Source organism: Pogona vitticeps, chromosome 1 (genome assembly GCF_051106095.1).
Source record: "Pogona vitticeps strain Pit_001003342236 chromosome 1, PviZW2.1, whole genome shotgun sequence".
In the NCBI taxonomy this organism is placed as follows: Eukaryota; Metazoa; Chordata; class Lepidosauria; order Squamata; family Agamidae; genus Pogona; species Pogona vitticeps.
In genome coordinates this window covers 290,723,726-290,737,194 of record NC_135783.1, presented here as the reverse complement: position 1 = coordinate 290,737,194, position 13,469 = coordinate 290,723,726, and the positions used below count along the sequence as shown (strand labels likewise).

The following is a 13,469-nucleotide window of genomic DNA, read 5'->3' as shown; positions in this document are numbered from 1 at the left end:
ATGTTTTTAAAAAGAACTTCGGTTCAAGCTGGTGACAACATCCAACTACAGACTTTTATCTCTATAGAAATAAGACATCATTGGGTCTCCTATCAGTCTCACAGCTACCGATGGTCATTTGCTTCCCTACAGTTATTTTCTTCTCAGCAACACTATAAAATGTAACATCAGATCCTGACTAATTTCTTGCTGGTCAAATGATCATCCTTTTTAGTTAAAAACTCCTTATTCCTGGGGAAGGCTAACTAACTTGGTACATGTAAGAGGAGCTAAATTTTAAGATTACTTCTTTACTCTATAATTTTAAGATTACTTCTTTACTCTAGAATTATAATCCTGCAGCATGATGGTGCTGTAGTTCGAAATAGTCACTATTCTCATCTCTGTTCTATACTGGACCGAACAGGATTTTGTTTTATTTTATCCCCTGGAAAGATGTGACTTAAAAACAGCTAGCCTTCCACACTTCAGCTTGCTCATCTGTCATCTCCACTTAGGTGACAGTTGATATTAAAGCACAGTTGCTCCAGATTCACCTTTACAACAGAAGCAGAGAGTGAACCAAAACTAGGTCATTGTGCAAAGCACAGATGTGGATTTCTTTTTGTCTTTCTGCCTGGAAGCATGGGAGCACTGGCTCCATCTTCCCACAGATGCAGAAACAAAGCTAGGTATGGGAATGTTGTCTGCCTATGGGCTTGAGCCCTTTCTATCCAGCAATTCTCTCTTTGCTTACTAGAGTAAAAGATGGGATAATGTAAGTTTTTTTTTTATTTTCTGGTGTTGCTGTTTCATATCCTGTATGACATATCCACACATGTGAATTTGGAATGGTTTAGTTATCTTTACAATATCCTTTTGTGCTCTTATTTATCTTTTTCTTTATAATAAACTTATCAAATCCTTTCAAGCTGTGTTTGAAAGGTGAGTGAGAAAGAGGGGAAACAGTACTTAATCCAGTCTTGCCACTTGGTTAAACTACTCAGTGAGTAAAGACTTGATGTCTATCGGGTTTGGAGCATTTATGGTGGTAGCATACCAAAGGAAATTGGATTTTATTAAATATATTGCACCTCAATCCCACCCTTGGGTATTCCCCTGGTCGCAGCAGTGGGGCATCATGACCCTTTCTTGACACTAGAGAGCACATGTCTTTCAGTAATACAATTATGAGATATGCAACCCTAACAGAAAATATGAAAATGAGTTTAATCCACTTCCAGCTTTAACCAGTTTATAACATGCACATTTGTAGACAAGCATTTGTTTCATAAAAGCATGAGTTAAAATAAGTGTGTTAGTGCCTCAGGAAGTGAAATTACTTTTCATTCCTCCAGAAAGAAAGAAAGATTGAGATCTCTGAACCAAATCTTTGAATGTTATTTCCAAGCCTCCATAACTTTTCCCAAATGTCACTGATGCAAGATTTCACATTTTTCAGCTAATGGAAGTGACATCCACCAGTATGATCTCAAATGTACCAGAGAAATGCCTATTTCCCCTCCTTCCCCGCCCCGCCCCAGATGCTCTATCAGCCATTCTCAACAGGGGCCATATGACCTCCTGGGGGACCCTGGTACATTTGAAGACTCAGACTCAAAAATAAGAGAAGGGTTTTTTTTTTATTCATTTGTTCATGTTGTATCTTTGTTTGACTGGGAGCCCTGGAACCTATGGAAAACTCCTAAAACGGCCATGGACGAAAACAAGTTTAAAAGTGTCTGCTGTAGATCAGTGTTCCTTCAGACAATGAAGTTTGTTAATTATCAGAAAAGCCTACTTGAACTGAATTGTTGGGTCTAAATGGAAGCCTGAGGAGCAGCAGCTGAGAGAGGATATGGAGATGGAAGGCTAATCTGAGCTGAGTCATCAAACTGAGCCCCATGAAGGATCCGACATCTCTAGAGGAGAAGAATATGAGGGAGCCCCAGCACGGACTAAGATACATCTACACTACTGGGCGGTGGCAGCAGTTAAGGAGACAGTGAAGGAGGAAGCAACAGTGTTGACACTCAAGTTCACTTTTGTTAGTAAAGTGTATTAGGTGGCAATGATAAACGTCTGCTTAATTTTCCTCACCACAAAACCCCTATGATGAGGCATTCCAAAATAAAACAAGAGATAATGCTTTGAAAATGAAACTCTTGGCTTGGAAAAGACTCAACCAGCTACTGGGGAAGAGCAAACGACAAGTACTAATAGCTCTGCCACTAATGATGCGACTAGATTAAAATGACATCTAGTGGCTCACGTGCACAGAAGTGAAAGGAAAGTCCAATGCTTTACAACACATGAAATTGGAACACGGAATTTGAGAAGTATGAATCAAAGTAAATTGGAAACTATACAGCAAGAAATGGGACATGTAAACAATGTAGTGCTTGGTGTCAGTGAACCAAAGTAGACTAAGATAATATTTTCAATCACAGAACTACAAAGTGTTATACTCTGAAAGGGGGAACTTAGAAGAAACTGAGTGGCTCTAATACTGAGGCAAGATGTAGCACAGATAGTTCGGGACTATAATGCAAATTCTGACTGAATAATGTCAATCAGACTCCATGAATATAATCATCAATCAAGGTCATGCACCAATTATCAATGCTGAAGAAGTTGAAATTGAAGCTTTTACACAAGCATGCAAGAGGAAACTGATCCCACACCAGAACAAGACATGCTTATAATCGTAGGCATCTGGAACACAAAGGTAGGAAACCAAGCAAAACCAAATTTTGGAAAATTTGACCTAAGGGACAGAAATGAAGCTGGATAATGACTCACAGAGTTCTGCAATGCCAACAAAGGATGGATGTGCACATGGACATCATCAGATAGTCAATATAAAAATCAAATAACTGGGTAATAGGAAGCAGGAGATGGAAATGCTGCACTCTCTCTACCACAACAAGACCAGGAGCAGTTGGCACTGATCATGAACACTTAATATTTAACATTAGAGTAAAGCTGGGGGGGGATACTAAAGGGATCATAGTCCCAAAATATAGTTTGAATAGGATTCCTGATGAATTTAAAGTCCACATAAGGAACAGATTTCCATTACTGGACTCATTTGACCATGGACCAGAAGAATTGTGGGATGAAACCGAAGATATTATTAGGAAAGAATGCAAAAATATAATTCCTATAGTCAAAATAAAATAAAATAAAAAATAGATGGATGATGGAAGAAACACTTAAATTTAGAAAGGGCAGGTGAGAAGCAAAAGTAAAAGGTGTCAGACATAGCATTCAGAACCCAGAAAGAAAATTTTAAGAAACTGCCACATAAAGACAAGACTAATTACTACAAACATAACTGCAAAGAAACAGAGGAAAATAACAAAATGGGGAAAAAACTGGAGTTTTTTAAAAAAGTGAAAGTTGCTCTGAAAGCACTAGGGAGAAATAAATGACCAGAGTAGAATGAATACTAATCACCATGTGTGAGTGTAAAAGGAGGAGAGTAAAGAAAGCTGACAGGGAAAAATATTTGTTTGAAATATAGTGCTGGAAGAGGACTTTGCAGATACCCTGGACTGCCAGAAAAACAAACCCATGGGTCCTAGACCAATTAAATCCTGAACTATCTCTGAAAGAAAAAAAACTATGTCCTCATTTTTGCTTTCTCATTATGTCCTACTCCATAAGAAGAAGATTCTCTGGAAAAGACAATAACACTGGGAGCAGTTGAAGGCAGCAGGCAAAGAGGAAGATGAAATATAACTTAGCCGCCTAGAGTGGTAATTGTACCAGATAGGCGGGGTATAAATAAAATAAATAAATAAAAAATAAAATAAATAATTCCTAAAGGAAGCCACAGGTTTGAATTTACAAGAGCTGAGCAGGGTTGTTGAGGACAGGAAATTTTGGAAATCCATTCATAGGACTGCCATAAGTCTAGGACAACTTTATGGCACACAACAACAACAAATTGAAGTTATGGTTGTTGTGGGTTTTTCGGGCTTCTTGGCCGTGTTCAGAAGGTGGTTTTTCTTAACGTTTCACCAGTCTCTGTGGCTGGCATCTTCAGAGGACAGCAAACTGTGCTCCTCTGAAGATGCCAGCCACAGAGACTGGCGAAACATTAGGAAAACCCACCTTCAGAACACAGCCAAGAAGCCTGAAAAACCCACAACAACCATTAGATCCCGGCCGTGAAAGCCTTCGCAAATACAGTGGTGCCCCGCATAGCAAGGTTAATCCGTTCCGGATTAACCCTCGCTATGCGGAATCGTCGCTAAACGGGTAGGGAAAAGGTATTGAAACGCATTAAACTTAGTTTAATGCATTCCAATACCTTGCTTACTTACCCGTTCAGCGAGGATTCCCCTTGCCAGCAGCCATTTTCGCGCCCTCGCTAAGCGAGGGCAGGGCGTGAAAACGGCTGCCGGCAGCCATTTCCGGGCTTCCGGCGGCCATTTTGGAGCCGCCGAACAGCTGTTCGGCGGCTCCAAAATGGGCGCCGCAATACCCAATCTTCGCAATGCGGGTTTTCCCCATTGCGAAGATCGGGTATGTTTCCGTATAGCGATCCCGAAAAAGGGATCGCTATACGGAAACATCGCTATACGGTGCACTCGCTAAGCAAGGCACCACTGTAAATTGAAGTTACTTTTGGAGACCTGGGCTTCACATTTGAAATTTTAATTTATTTTTCAGTTTACTGTTTTATTATTTAAAATAGCTTATAACTTGTTCTTTATTCACATTGCATTTACATTTAAAATGTTTATAACACATCATATATGATTATACACAATTAAGAGCTGTCATTATATTAAACAGTATATGTATACCATAAGTAAATATATTAAGGCTTCTAGTTCTGAATGCTGCTGTTTACATTAATATGTAGTGAACCCAGGAGACAAATGTCGTAGCTATGAAAGCAATTTGGGGCTGGACTGAGACTATCATGGGAAAAGAAAGAGCTCCATTACTTGTCTTACATTAGCCATCTCTGTGACTGAGTCGCTCTTCTGTCGTTTGTATTTCCAGGGGCAGCTTTAATTGCTTACTTTGTTGGATGCGTTTTTTTAAAAAATTCAGCCACAAAGAAAACATTTTCAGCAAAGCAAACAGGCAGGTTTAAAGCTAGAGGACAAGATCCATCTTCATAAAAGAAAAAGGAGAGGTTTTGCTGCATTCTCAAAATTCAAAACCACGCGGAAGTTTTAAAAACATCCAAATATTAAATTTATTTTATTTTATTTTATTTATTTAACTTATATACCGCCCACTCTACCCAAAGGTCTCTGAGCGGCTTACAACAATAAAAATACAATAAAAATACAATTAAAAGAAAAAACAATTAAAATAGATACTCTAAAAATCGCCATCAGGACCCACAGTTGATATTATTTCAATTAAAAGCCTTCTGGAACAGGAAGGTTTTGACCTGGCGCTGACCTGTTTGACCTGTTTGTTTGTTTACTTAGTATACTGTCCAATTAGCGCAAAAGCACTACTCTGGGTGGTTTATAAGCAACTAAAACAATAAATGTAAAAACAACAACAAAATAACATATAACCATATAGAACAGCAAGGAACGGGTCATGCAGGGTTGCCCAAAAAAAAAAAAAAAAAAAAGGTCTCTCTGTAAAGTAGTGTTTTCAGTGATTTTGAACATTAAAAGGAACCATTACAGAACTGCCAAACTGCAAACTCCATTCAGAGCCTACCTTAAAATGTTAGATTCTAGGTACTTCCAGAAGACAAAGGGACTGGCAGACTAGCAGGGCTCCGTGGTGTGGGAGAATGTGCTGGGGCCTTCCTGCGCCAGGCAGAGCTGCTTACCGTTGACACTGAATTTTAGGGGCAACAGTGGCAGTGTAGTGGCAGGGGCTTCGGCAGGGCCTTCCAAATTCTGGCAGTAGCAGGAAGAATCCCTGTTATAGTCCAGCCCTTTTGAGGGGAAAGCCTTTGATGTAACCCCTACCCAAAACCCCCAGAAGGTTAACCATTCCTGCTATAGCATATGCTGTGATGACATACCACCAACATTAGCAGAGCAGGTCCACCAGCTGAACACAATCTGCATCTTACCAGTTTGCGGCAGCGCAAATGGGAAATATCATTACCAGCTTCTACAGCAACAGTTGTTAGCCATGCATACACAATGCCACTAACAATTTCAAAAGTCAGTGGGAAAATGCTGAGATGATGTACAGTATTTCAAACCTACTGCTTCTTCTGACGTCTTCTAATTGTGGCCGGGACCAAGGTAAGAAACCTTTTGTCTTTGAAGCTTTTAGCTCATTCCAAATGTTCTCTGTATTGTGATGGGTCTTCTGGGCCTAGACATCACTCTGTGTGAATTGGGAAGCAAATCCTGTGTAAGCATTATGCCCCTTTTAGGTTGTTCTCCCACCTGAGGCTTGTTGTTGTTGTTTAGTCGTTAAGTCATGTCCGACTCTTCGTGACCCCATGGACCAGAGCATGCCAGGCCCTCCTGTCTTCCACTGCCTCCTGGAGTTTCGTCAAATTCATGTTGGTCACTTCGGTGACACTGTCCAACCGTCTCGTTGTCCCCTTCTCCTCCTGCCTTCACACTTTCCTAACATCAGGGTTTAAGCCTCTCACCTGAGGCTTAAATTGACATTATTTTAAATCCGCTCCTAATGTAAGCATAAGGCCTACACTAGGTGAGATGTACACTCACAAGTTTTCTTTCTAACAGAAATTCGTATGTGGTTCTTCATTCATGTACAAAGATACTAGTTCTGTGATTTATGTAGTAACATTTCCACTGTACATTATGAATCAGTCTATTGATTAGATTTGTCAGAATCTCTTTGTAGGGGCAGGGTGTCCATGTATGATTACTCCCATTGGGTTATCTCTTCACCTCCTTCAATACTTAATCTTTGAATAATGGCTTCCCTGTTACAAGATCAATATTGTGAGTGGTTCCTAAGAATACTACACTTGTCCATCAAAGTTGTCCATCAGAGTCCAATACGCCTTGCCACCCGATCCCAGAATATCCTAGCCAACATGGCCACTGGAGACTCTGACTGGGGGAAGTTATAGTCAAAGGTAATTTTTCCAAGCTCAGTATTGTGAGACAATCTAATCCATTTCTCCAAATGTAGTTGTTTGTTTTGTGGGGGGTGACACTCCCTATTGTTACAATGCAATATTTGATATAGGGAAAGTGAAACTCTTGGTCCCAATCTAGCATAGGAAAAAAAAGGTGGCTGAGTGTGAATGCAAGAACTATGCATTGCATGGAAACAGATTCCTCTTTCACCTTCTCATAATATTAGAACTTGGAATCAAATTAATTAATTAACTGTACAAGCAAAAGAAACTGCTTCTTCCCACATGTACATACATAACTTACAGAAATCATTTCCAGAAGATACGGAACTGCCACTAGCTGAAGTGTTTGTAAAATGGAATTAGACAAATTTAGAGAGGACAAATCAGGAGTAAAATGGAATATCTAAATGCAGAGACACTATCAACATCAGGCCCCTATTGGGAATGTTTTTACAGCCAAAATGGAAATCTTCATACACAAGGAGGACCCTCAGATACCCAGAAATACAAATAATCGTGATCAACATCCCTAAACAGTATTACAATGGCAATAATAATCCCCAGTCTAATGAGTTCTGAGCTTGCACAGTGAGTACAGAATGCAGCGAATTTGGGGGAGGGAGGCAGGAGATGGGTGGAAGAGAGAGGGAAAATTGAGCATCTTATCCTAGAACAGGTCAGTTGATATTCTAAACATACACTACACTGGAACACTATTGCACACCTCATTCTATTTCCAGTGTTCAGATATGGATGCTATTGTTCATATAGCTAAATGCCACCCCCACCTCATGTTCAAGAGGAAGGTACACAGAAAACTAAGTGGGAAGGGGAATGTTATACAGTATGGTGGATAAGGGCTTGGGTGACTCAGGTAAACCAGGAACAGGAACACTCTGCAGTGGGGCGTGGGGCACTGGAGCACATTTGCAAATGTTTTAAATGTTTGGAGGATGTTCCAAAGTCAAATGTATTGGGAAGTGTATTACTTTTCACAAAGAGATTTGAAGATCATGCTTTAGATCAGGTTGGGTCATGCTTTATTTTTGGGGGGGGCAGTTAAGTGAACTTGGCTGCCATACCAGAATATAGCAGCTGTTCTGCAACATTTTAAAATGTAAGAAATAAGAAATTATGTCCCCCAAGAGGCTTTATTGCAATGATTGTGATTTAACATGTTTTTACACCATCTGAAGTTCAGGATGACCACGGAGAAAGCAATGTTTGCAGATAACACCAAATTGTTCAGGATGATGAAATACAAGCAGACTACAAAGTGCTCCAAAAAGATAACTCTAAACTGTGTGAGATGGCAACAAGGGGGCAAATAACATACAATTTGAGTAAGTGTGATATGATGCACATTTGAGCAGTACTCTTAGCATCACACAAATGCTGACAAGATCAGCATAGGTTATTATTAGCCAGTAAGATATTCAGATCGTTACAGATATCTCTCTGGAAACATCATCCCCTGCCTTCAACAACAGTAAATGGAAGAAGAAAAGAAACAAGGCGGGGGGGGGGGAGGAGGCAAACTGTCAATTTTGGCATATAAGAAAAATTAAAAGTCCAGCATAATAATGTCTTCATATACCTTCCCAGTTTTTGCAAAGGTAGAAGTATTTCTACTGACTTTTAAAAATATATAGATATTAAAAATCTATTTAAATCATAGTTTCAATCACAGTTTAAATTTTAAAAATCTGATTTTTTTTGAAGATTTAAATTTTAAAACTTGATTTAAAATTTTTAAATTTAAATCATGATTTAAATCATTTTTAAATCATTGACTTTTATCCATGCTGACAAGTGTTATAAACACTGACATACGGAAATCCCTGCAGTATAAAATTATAGCAGTTTGATGCAATTTTAATTACCATGGCTCCACCAATCACAAATGGAGCTTGGAAACATTGCTTTTTTTGGACTGCAACTCCCAGAATCCCCAGCCAGTTCTATCTATGACAGAACCAGCACTTGATTCATAAGATATTTTCTCCTGCATTACTCGGTGAAGCCAACCTCCATAAATTAATGGAAATATGTATTACATCTATACGACAAAAGGAGTAAAGTAATCCCTTGCTAAGTTATAATAATGTAATTTAGTTATGCCCTTGTTATAGGAAAAGAAATCAATTACAAGTAACTAGTTACCTAAAGGGTGTGGGGGTGCTGCAGGTTAAGCCGCAAAGCCCCTGGGCTGCAAGGTCAAAAGATCAGCAGTTCGAATCCACATGGCGGAGTGAGCTCCCGTCGCTTGACCCAGCACCTGCCAATCTAGCAGTTTGAAAGCATATAAAAATGCGAGTAGATAAATAGGTACCACCTTGGTGGGAAGGTAACGGCGTTCTGTGTCTAGTTGCGCTGGCCACATGACCACGGAAACTATCTATAGCTGGCTCTATGGCTTGGAAACAGGGATGAGCACCACCCCCTAGAATCAGACACAACTGGACATTTATCAAGGGGAATCTTTACCTTTACCTTTTTAGTTACTTATAATTGTTTAGAGAATTAGATATCTGTCTCCTGATACCCATTCTCTGCATCTGGCATTTAGAGGTACCTTCCTTTTAAGCCTGGAGATTATACATCCCTATCATGGCTTATCAGTGTCTCTGTGAGCCATTAAAGTTGAATGAAATGAACCTCCATTCTCAGTAACAGTATTCCTCTGCATATGGTGATGGAATGCCTGAGAAGACCTAAGTTCAAAACACAACTTGTCCGTAACAACTCAATGGGCAACCTTGGACAAACATTATCTCTTAGCCCAACCTATGCCACAGGCTTATTGTGAAAATAAAATGGAGAAGAATGAGAACCATATATGCAACCATGAGCTCTTGGAAGAAAGGCAAGCTTTAAAAGTGATAAATGTCTCCGATTAAAACAGACATTATACAGAAGGCTATTTTCTATATTCCCTGCTTTACATACCAAGAATGTCCAGTTAGCCACTACTGAAAACATAAAACTTAGGTCACATCCAATGGGTCTTTTCTTAGGAAGGGCAACAACCTGATGAAGTCTTCCCCTTATTGTTAAGCAACAATTATTTGCTATTTATAAAGACATTACTATTATTGTATCTGGAGGGAATGTGAGGCTCCTCAGACACTGTTGGGCTACAACCACCCTCATCTTTAATATTGTTAAGGTTGATGTAAGTTTTAATCCACCAATGTCTGGAAGGTCATAAGGTCCCCATCCTTGTTTTGAACTTGTTCTTTTCCCCATCTAGATGCCTTCCCCCTTCTTCAAAAAAGTGAGATGCTTGACATGCCACAACATGGCTTTCCTGACATACTACAAAGCAGCTGTCCTCTGGCAGCAAAACTGTAGCATGAAGGCTGCTCCACATCGACCTTTTCAGACTGGATCTGGATTAACATGAAAAATATCTGTTCTTTTTCTCAACTGCAAAAACTATTATGACAAATGGTTGTTGTGGGTTTTTCGGGCTCTTTGGCCGTGTTCTGAAGGTTGTTCTTCCTAACGTTTCGCCAGTCTCTGTGGCCAGCATCTTCAGAGGACAGCACTCTGTGCATCTGTTGAAGATGCCGGCCACAGAGACTGGCGAAACGGTCGGAAGAACAACCTTCAGAACACGGCCAAAGAGCCCGAAAAACCCACAACAACCATTAGATCCCGGTTGTGAAATCCTTCGCGAATATATTATGACAAAGTTTATAAAGTTTGTAAAAAGTATTCCTAACTATTAGCCTTCTGAAACCTTTGAGTGATAAACAAAAAATGCAAAGCTCTATGTTGTCACATACTTCACATCGCTGTCAAAGGGAGAAATTAATTTGGAGGCTTACTGTCTAACCATGGCTGATTGTGGCAAGCTGTGATTTGGATTAGTTGGGACCTATAGAGAATCGTTTCCTGAGAAAAACTGGGTAATTTTCAGGTATCTTCTAGCACTTAGTACTCAAATCAAAAGGCACACCAAACAAACATATAGTCTGACACAAGCCTGGACCCATCACCTATCAGTAGCAGATAATGTCCCTCTTACAGTATTAAAGTCCTTTTCTACCACCAGAAAGCTCATTTCCCTCCATTTGAAGTCCCTTTGGAAAGTGATACATTTTCTTGAAATCAGTTCAAGTTAAATGCACTCAAAATCTTGCAAAATGAAGCATTTGTCACAGATCTTGGCTTCTTTTCCAGCTCAGAAAGTATTGCATTTTGCAGTGCATATCAATCATGAAACACATATGATCATTAGGAAACCACTGATCATGTACTCCATGAGACAATAACATTTAGCTTCACAAGTAAAAGATAAAAGGAACAAAATCCAGATACCAGCAATTATATGAGCAAATGTGGAGTTGTTGACCTATGGCCCAGATGCAAAATATGCCTTCAAGAGCAGGTATATACTATAGGTCTCAAAGAGACATCATAATAACACATCTGTGTCTTCCCAGACAGGTGGTTTATAGCCTGTTTGTCTTCCTGATCCAATTATGGCTTATACCTCACAGCCATTGCATTTTTCTCACTATTCAGATACAAAATGGTCTCAGACACTGAAAGATCTCATCTAGAGAGCTGTAAATCTGCCCCAGCCTACTTCAGGGTTTGGTATTCAGTTTCACTGGGAAAGGGAAGGATGTGGGGGAGGACCGTTTGGTTGGCATTCATAATTAGCACAGGATGTACCTGCTTTATTTGTTTGTTTTCCCAAGAAGACTTAAGATTTGCCTGTGTTAATTTTCAGGGAGCAGGGAAGGTTTGCGGTGTATAGCGTGAGAGAAATGTCTACACAGAGAAGGCTTGATGAGAAGCTCAGATTTAAGTAGGGTTGTGGGCATGTTGTCTGGCGGATGAGTGGGACTGGGAGGCGAGATAGCACAGCATGTAGTTTCCTGAGGCAGGAATGTGTGCAGTCTCGGTCATATTAAAGAAATTGCGAAGAGGAACCCTTTCCCATTTCTCTCTCTCTCTCCTGCCAACGCAGCAGCAGGGAAGGGGGGGTGAGGGAAGGCTGTATGAAATGACTCCCTTTACCTCCTAAAAGAGTCGGTGGGGAGATATTTCACCTGTTCCAGGAGGAGGTGGGGATGCGCTAGTGGAACCCACCTGCTGATTGACAGGCTTGTGACACCAAAGGCAAGGAATAAAGGAGATTATGATCTATCTGGATGGCTGCACAGCCCCACCAGCCCCATATTCCCAGTCTCCCAGCTCCACAGGGATGTGCATGCAATGGAGAGTGATGGGGGCGAGAAAGAGACCTCGTCTGTGATCCTCCACCCCCTTTCATCCTATGCTCTGGGTATGTGCTAAGTATGATTTACCTGTCACCCTTAGATTAAACAGCAAAGGTACATAATATGAGGGGTGGTGGGCGAAAGGTGGAATGAAGGTGGGGAGGATTTTCCGCGAGGCTAACGAGGGCTACCAAAAGCCAGGGGGTGGGTGGCTGGGCGAAAGGTGGCACAGTGGATGCTGTTTGCTCTCTCCACCCTCCCTCCCTCTTGCGGCGAAAGCATCTCCCTTCCAGAAGGGCCCAAGGTGGCGGACAAGAGGGGAAAGCTCTCGGTACCTGAAATTGGGAGGCGAGGCGAGATGCAGCCCCAAGAACGGGGAGGATCCGGACGGGGACGTGGCTCCTTTCTCTCTCTCCGCCATTCTCCCTCTCCATGCAGGCGGGCGGGCGGACGGGCGGGTGGAAAGGAGGGAGGGGGAGGGGGAGGGGGGGAGGCTGAGGATGATGCTGATGCTGGCTGGCTGGCAGGCCGGACGGTAGGGCGAAGGGAGGGTTCAGGCGGCAGGGCAGCCAGGCGGCGATTATTTAGCGGGGCAAGCGCGCTCGGGAGGGGGGGGGGGAGGGAAAAGTGCTGCGAGGATGAAAGGAACAAGTGGAGAGGAGAGGCGGCGGGAAGGCGGACGGTGAACTGGGGGGGGGGGGGAGGCGGGAAGGCGCCGCTGCTCCCGCTAGCCAGGCAGGGTCCCACCTCGCCGGTGGCAACCGCTGCGAAGACAGATGCCGCCGCCGCCTCCACCGCCCCTCCCAGGCTGCAGGCAACCGCTCAGGCAGTCCCTTCCCGCTGCCGCCCAGGGGAGCCGCGGCAGGTGACCCCCCCTCCCCGCCCGCCAGGCAGGTGGCCTGCGCCGGGGTAGGAAGGCAAGGCGGCGGGGCGAGCGGAGGGCCCGCGGGGTGGGGTTTGCAGCAGGGAAGCGGGAGGAGCCCGCCCGAAGTGGCAGGCGGGCAGGTGGGAGCTGGAGGCGGCTGACGCCGGGGAGGAGCGAGGAGCAGCCGCGCCAAGCCCCGGGAAGCCTCGGCGAGCGGGGGCGGGCGCCTCCCCCCCGGAAGTCGGTTTGCTTCAGTCACCATTTAACCGAAATAACTGTTTTAGATATTTCGTTTCTACTAATATCGGTTTGATATTACTAG

At 42.4% G+C, this 13,469-nt stretch overlaps 1 protein-coding gene across 1 annotated transcript in view; it reads right to left on the bottom strand.

Annotated features, from left to right (window-relative positions):
• The window catches only part of MAPK8IP1 (mitogen-activated protein kinase 8 interacting protein 1), a 76,422-nt gene extending 63,554 nt beyond the window's left edge, over window positions 1–12,868 (bottom strand). Inside the window, exon 1 of the mRNA XM_020798544.3 lies at window positions 12,618–12,868. Within this exon, the coding sequence (XP_020654203.3) occupies window positions 12,618–12,703 (86 nt within the window). The 5' untranslated portion in view covers window positions 12,704–12,868. The remainder of the gene's footprint in view (window positions 1–12,617) is intronic.
• Window positions 12,869–13,469: the final 601 nt, after the last annotated feature.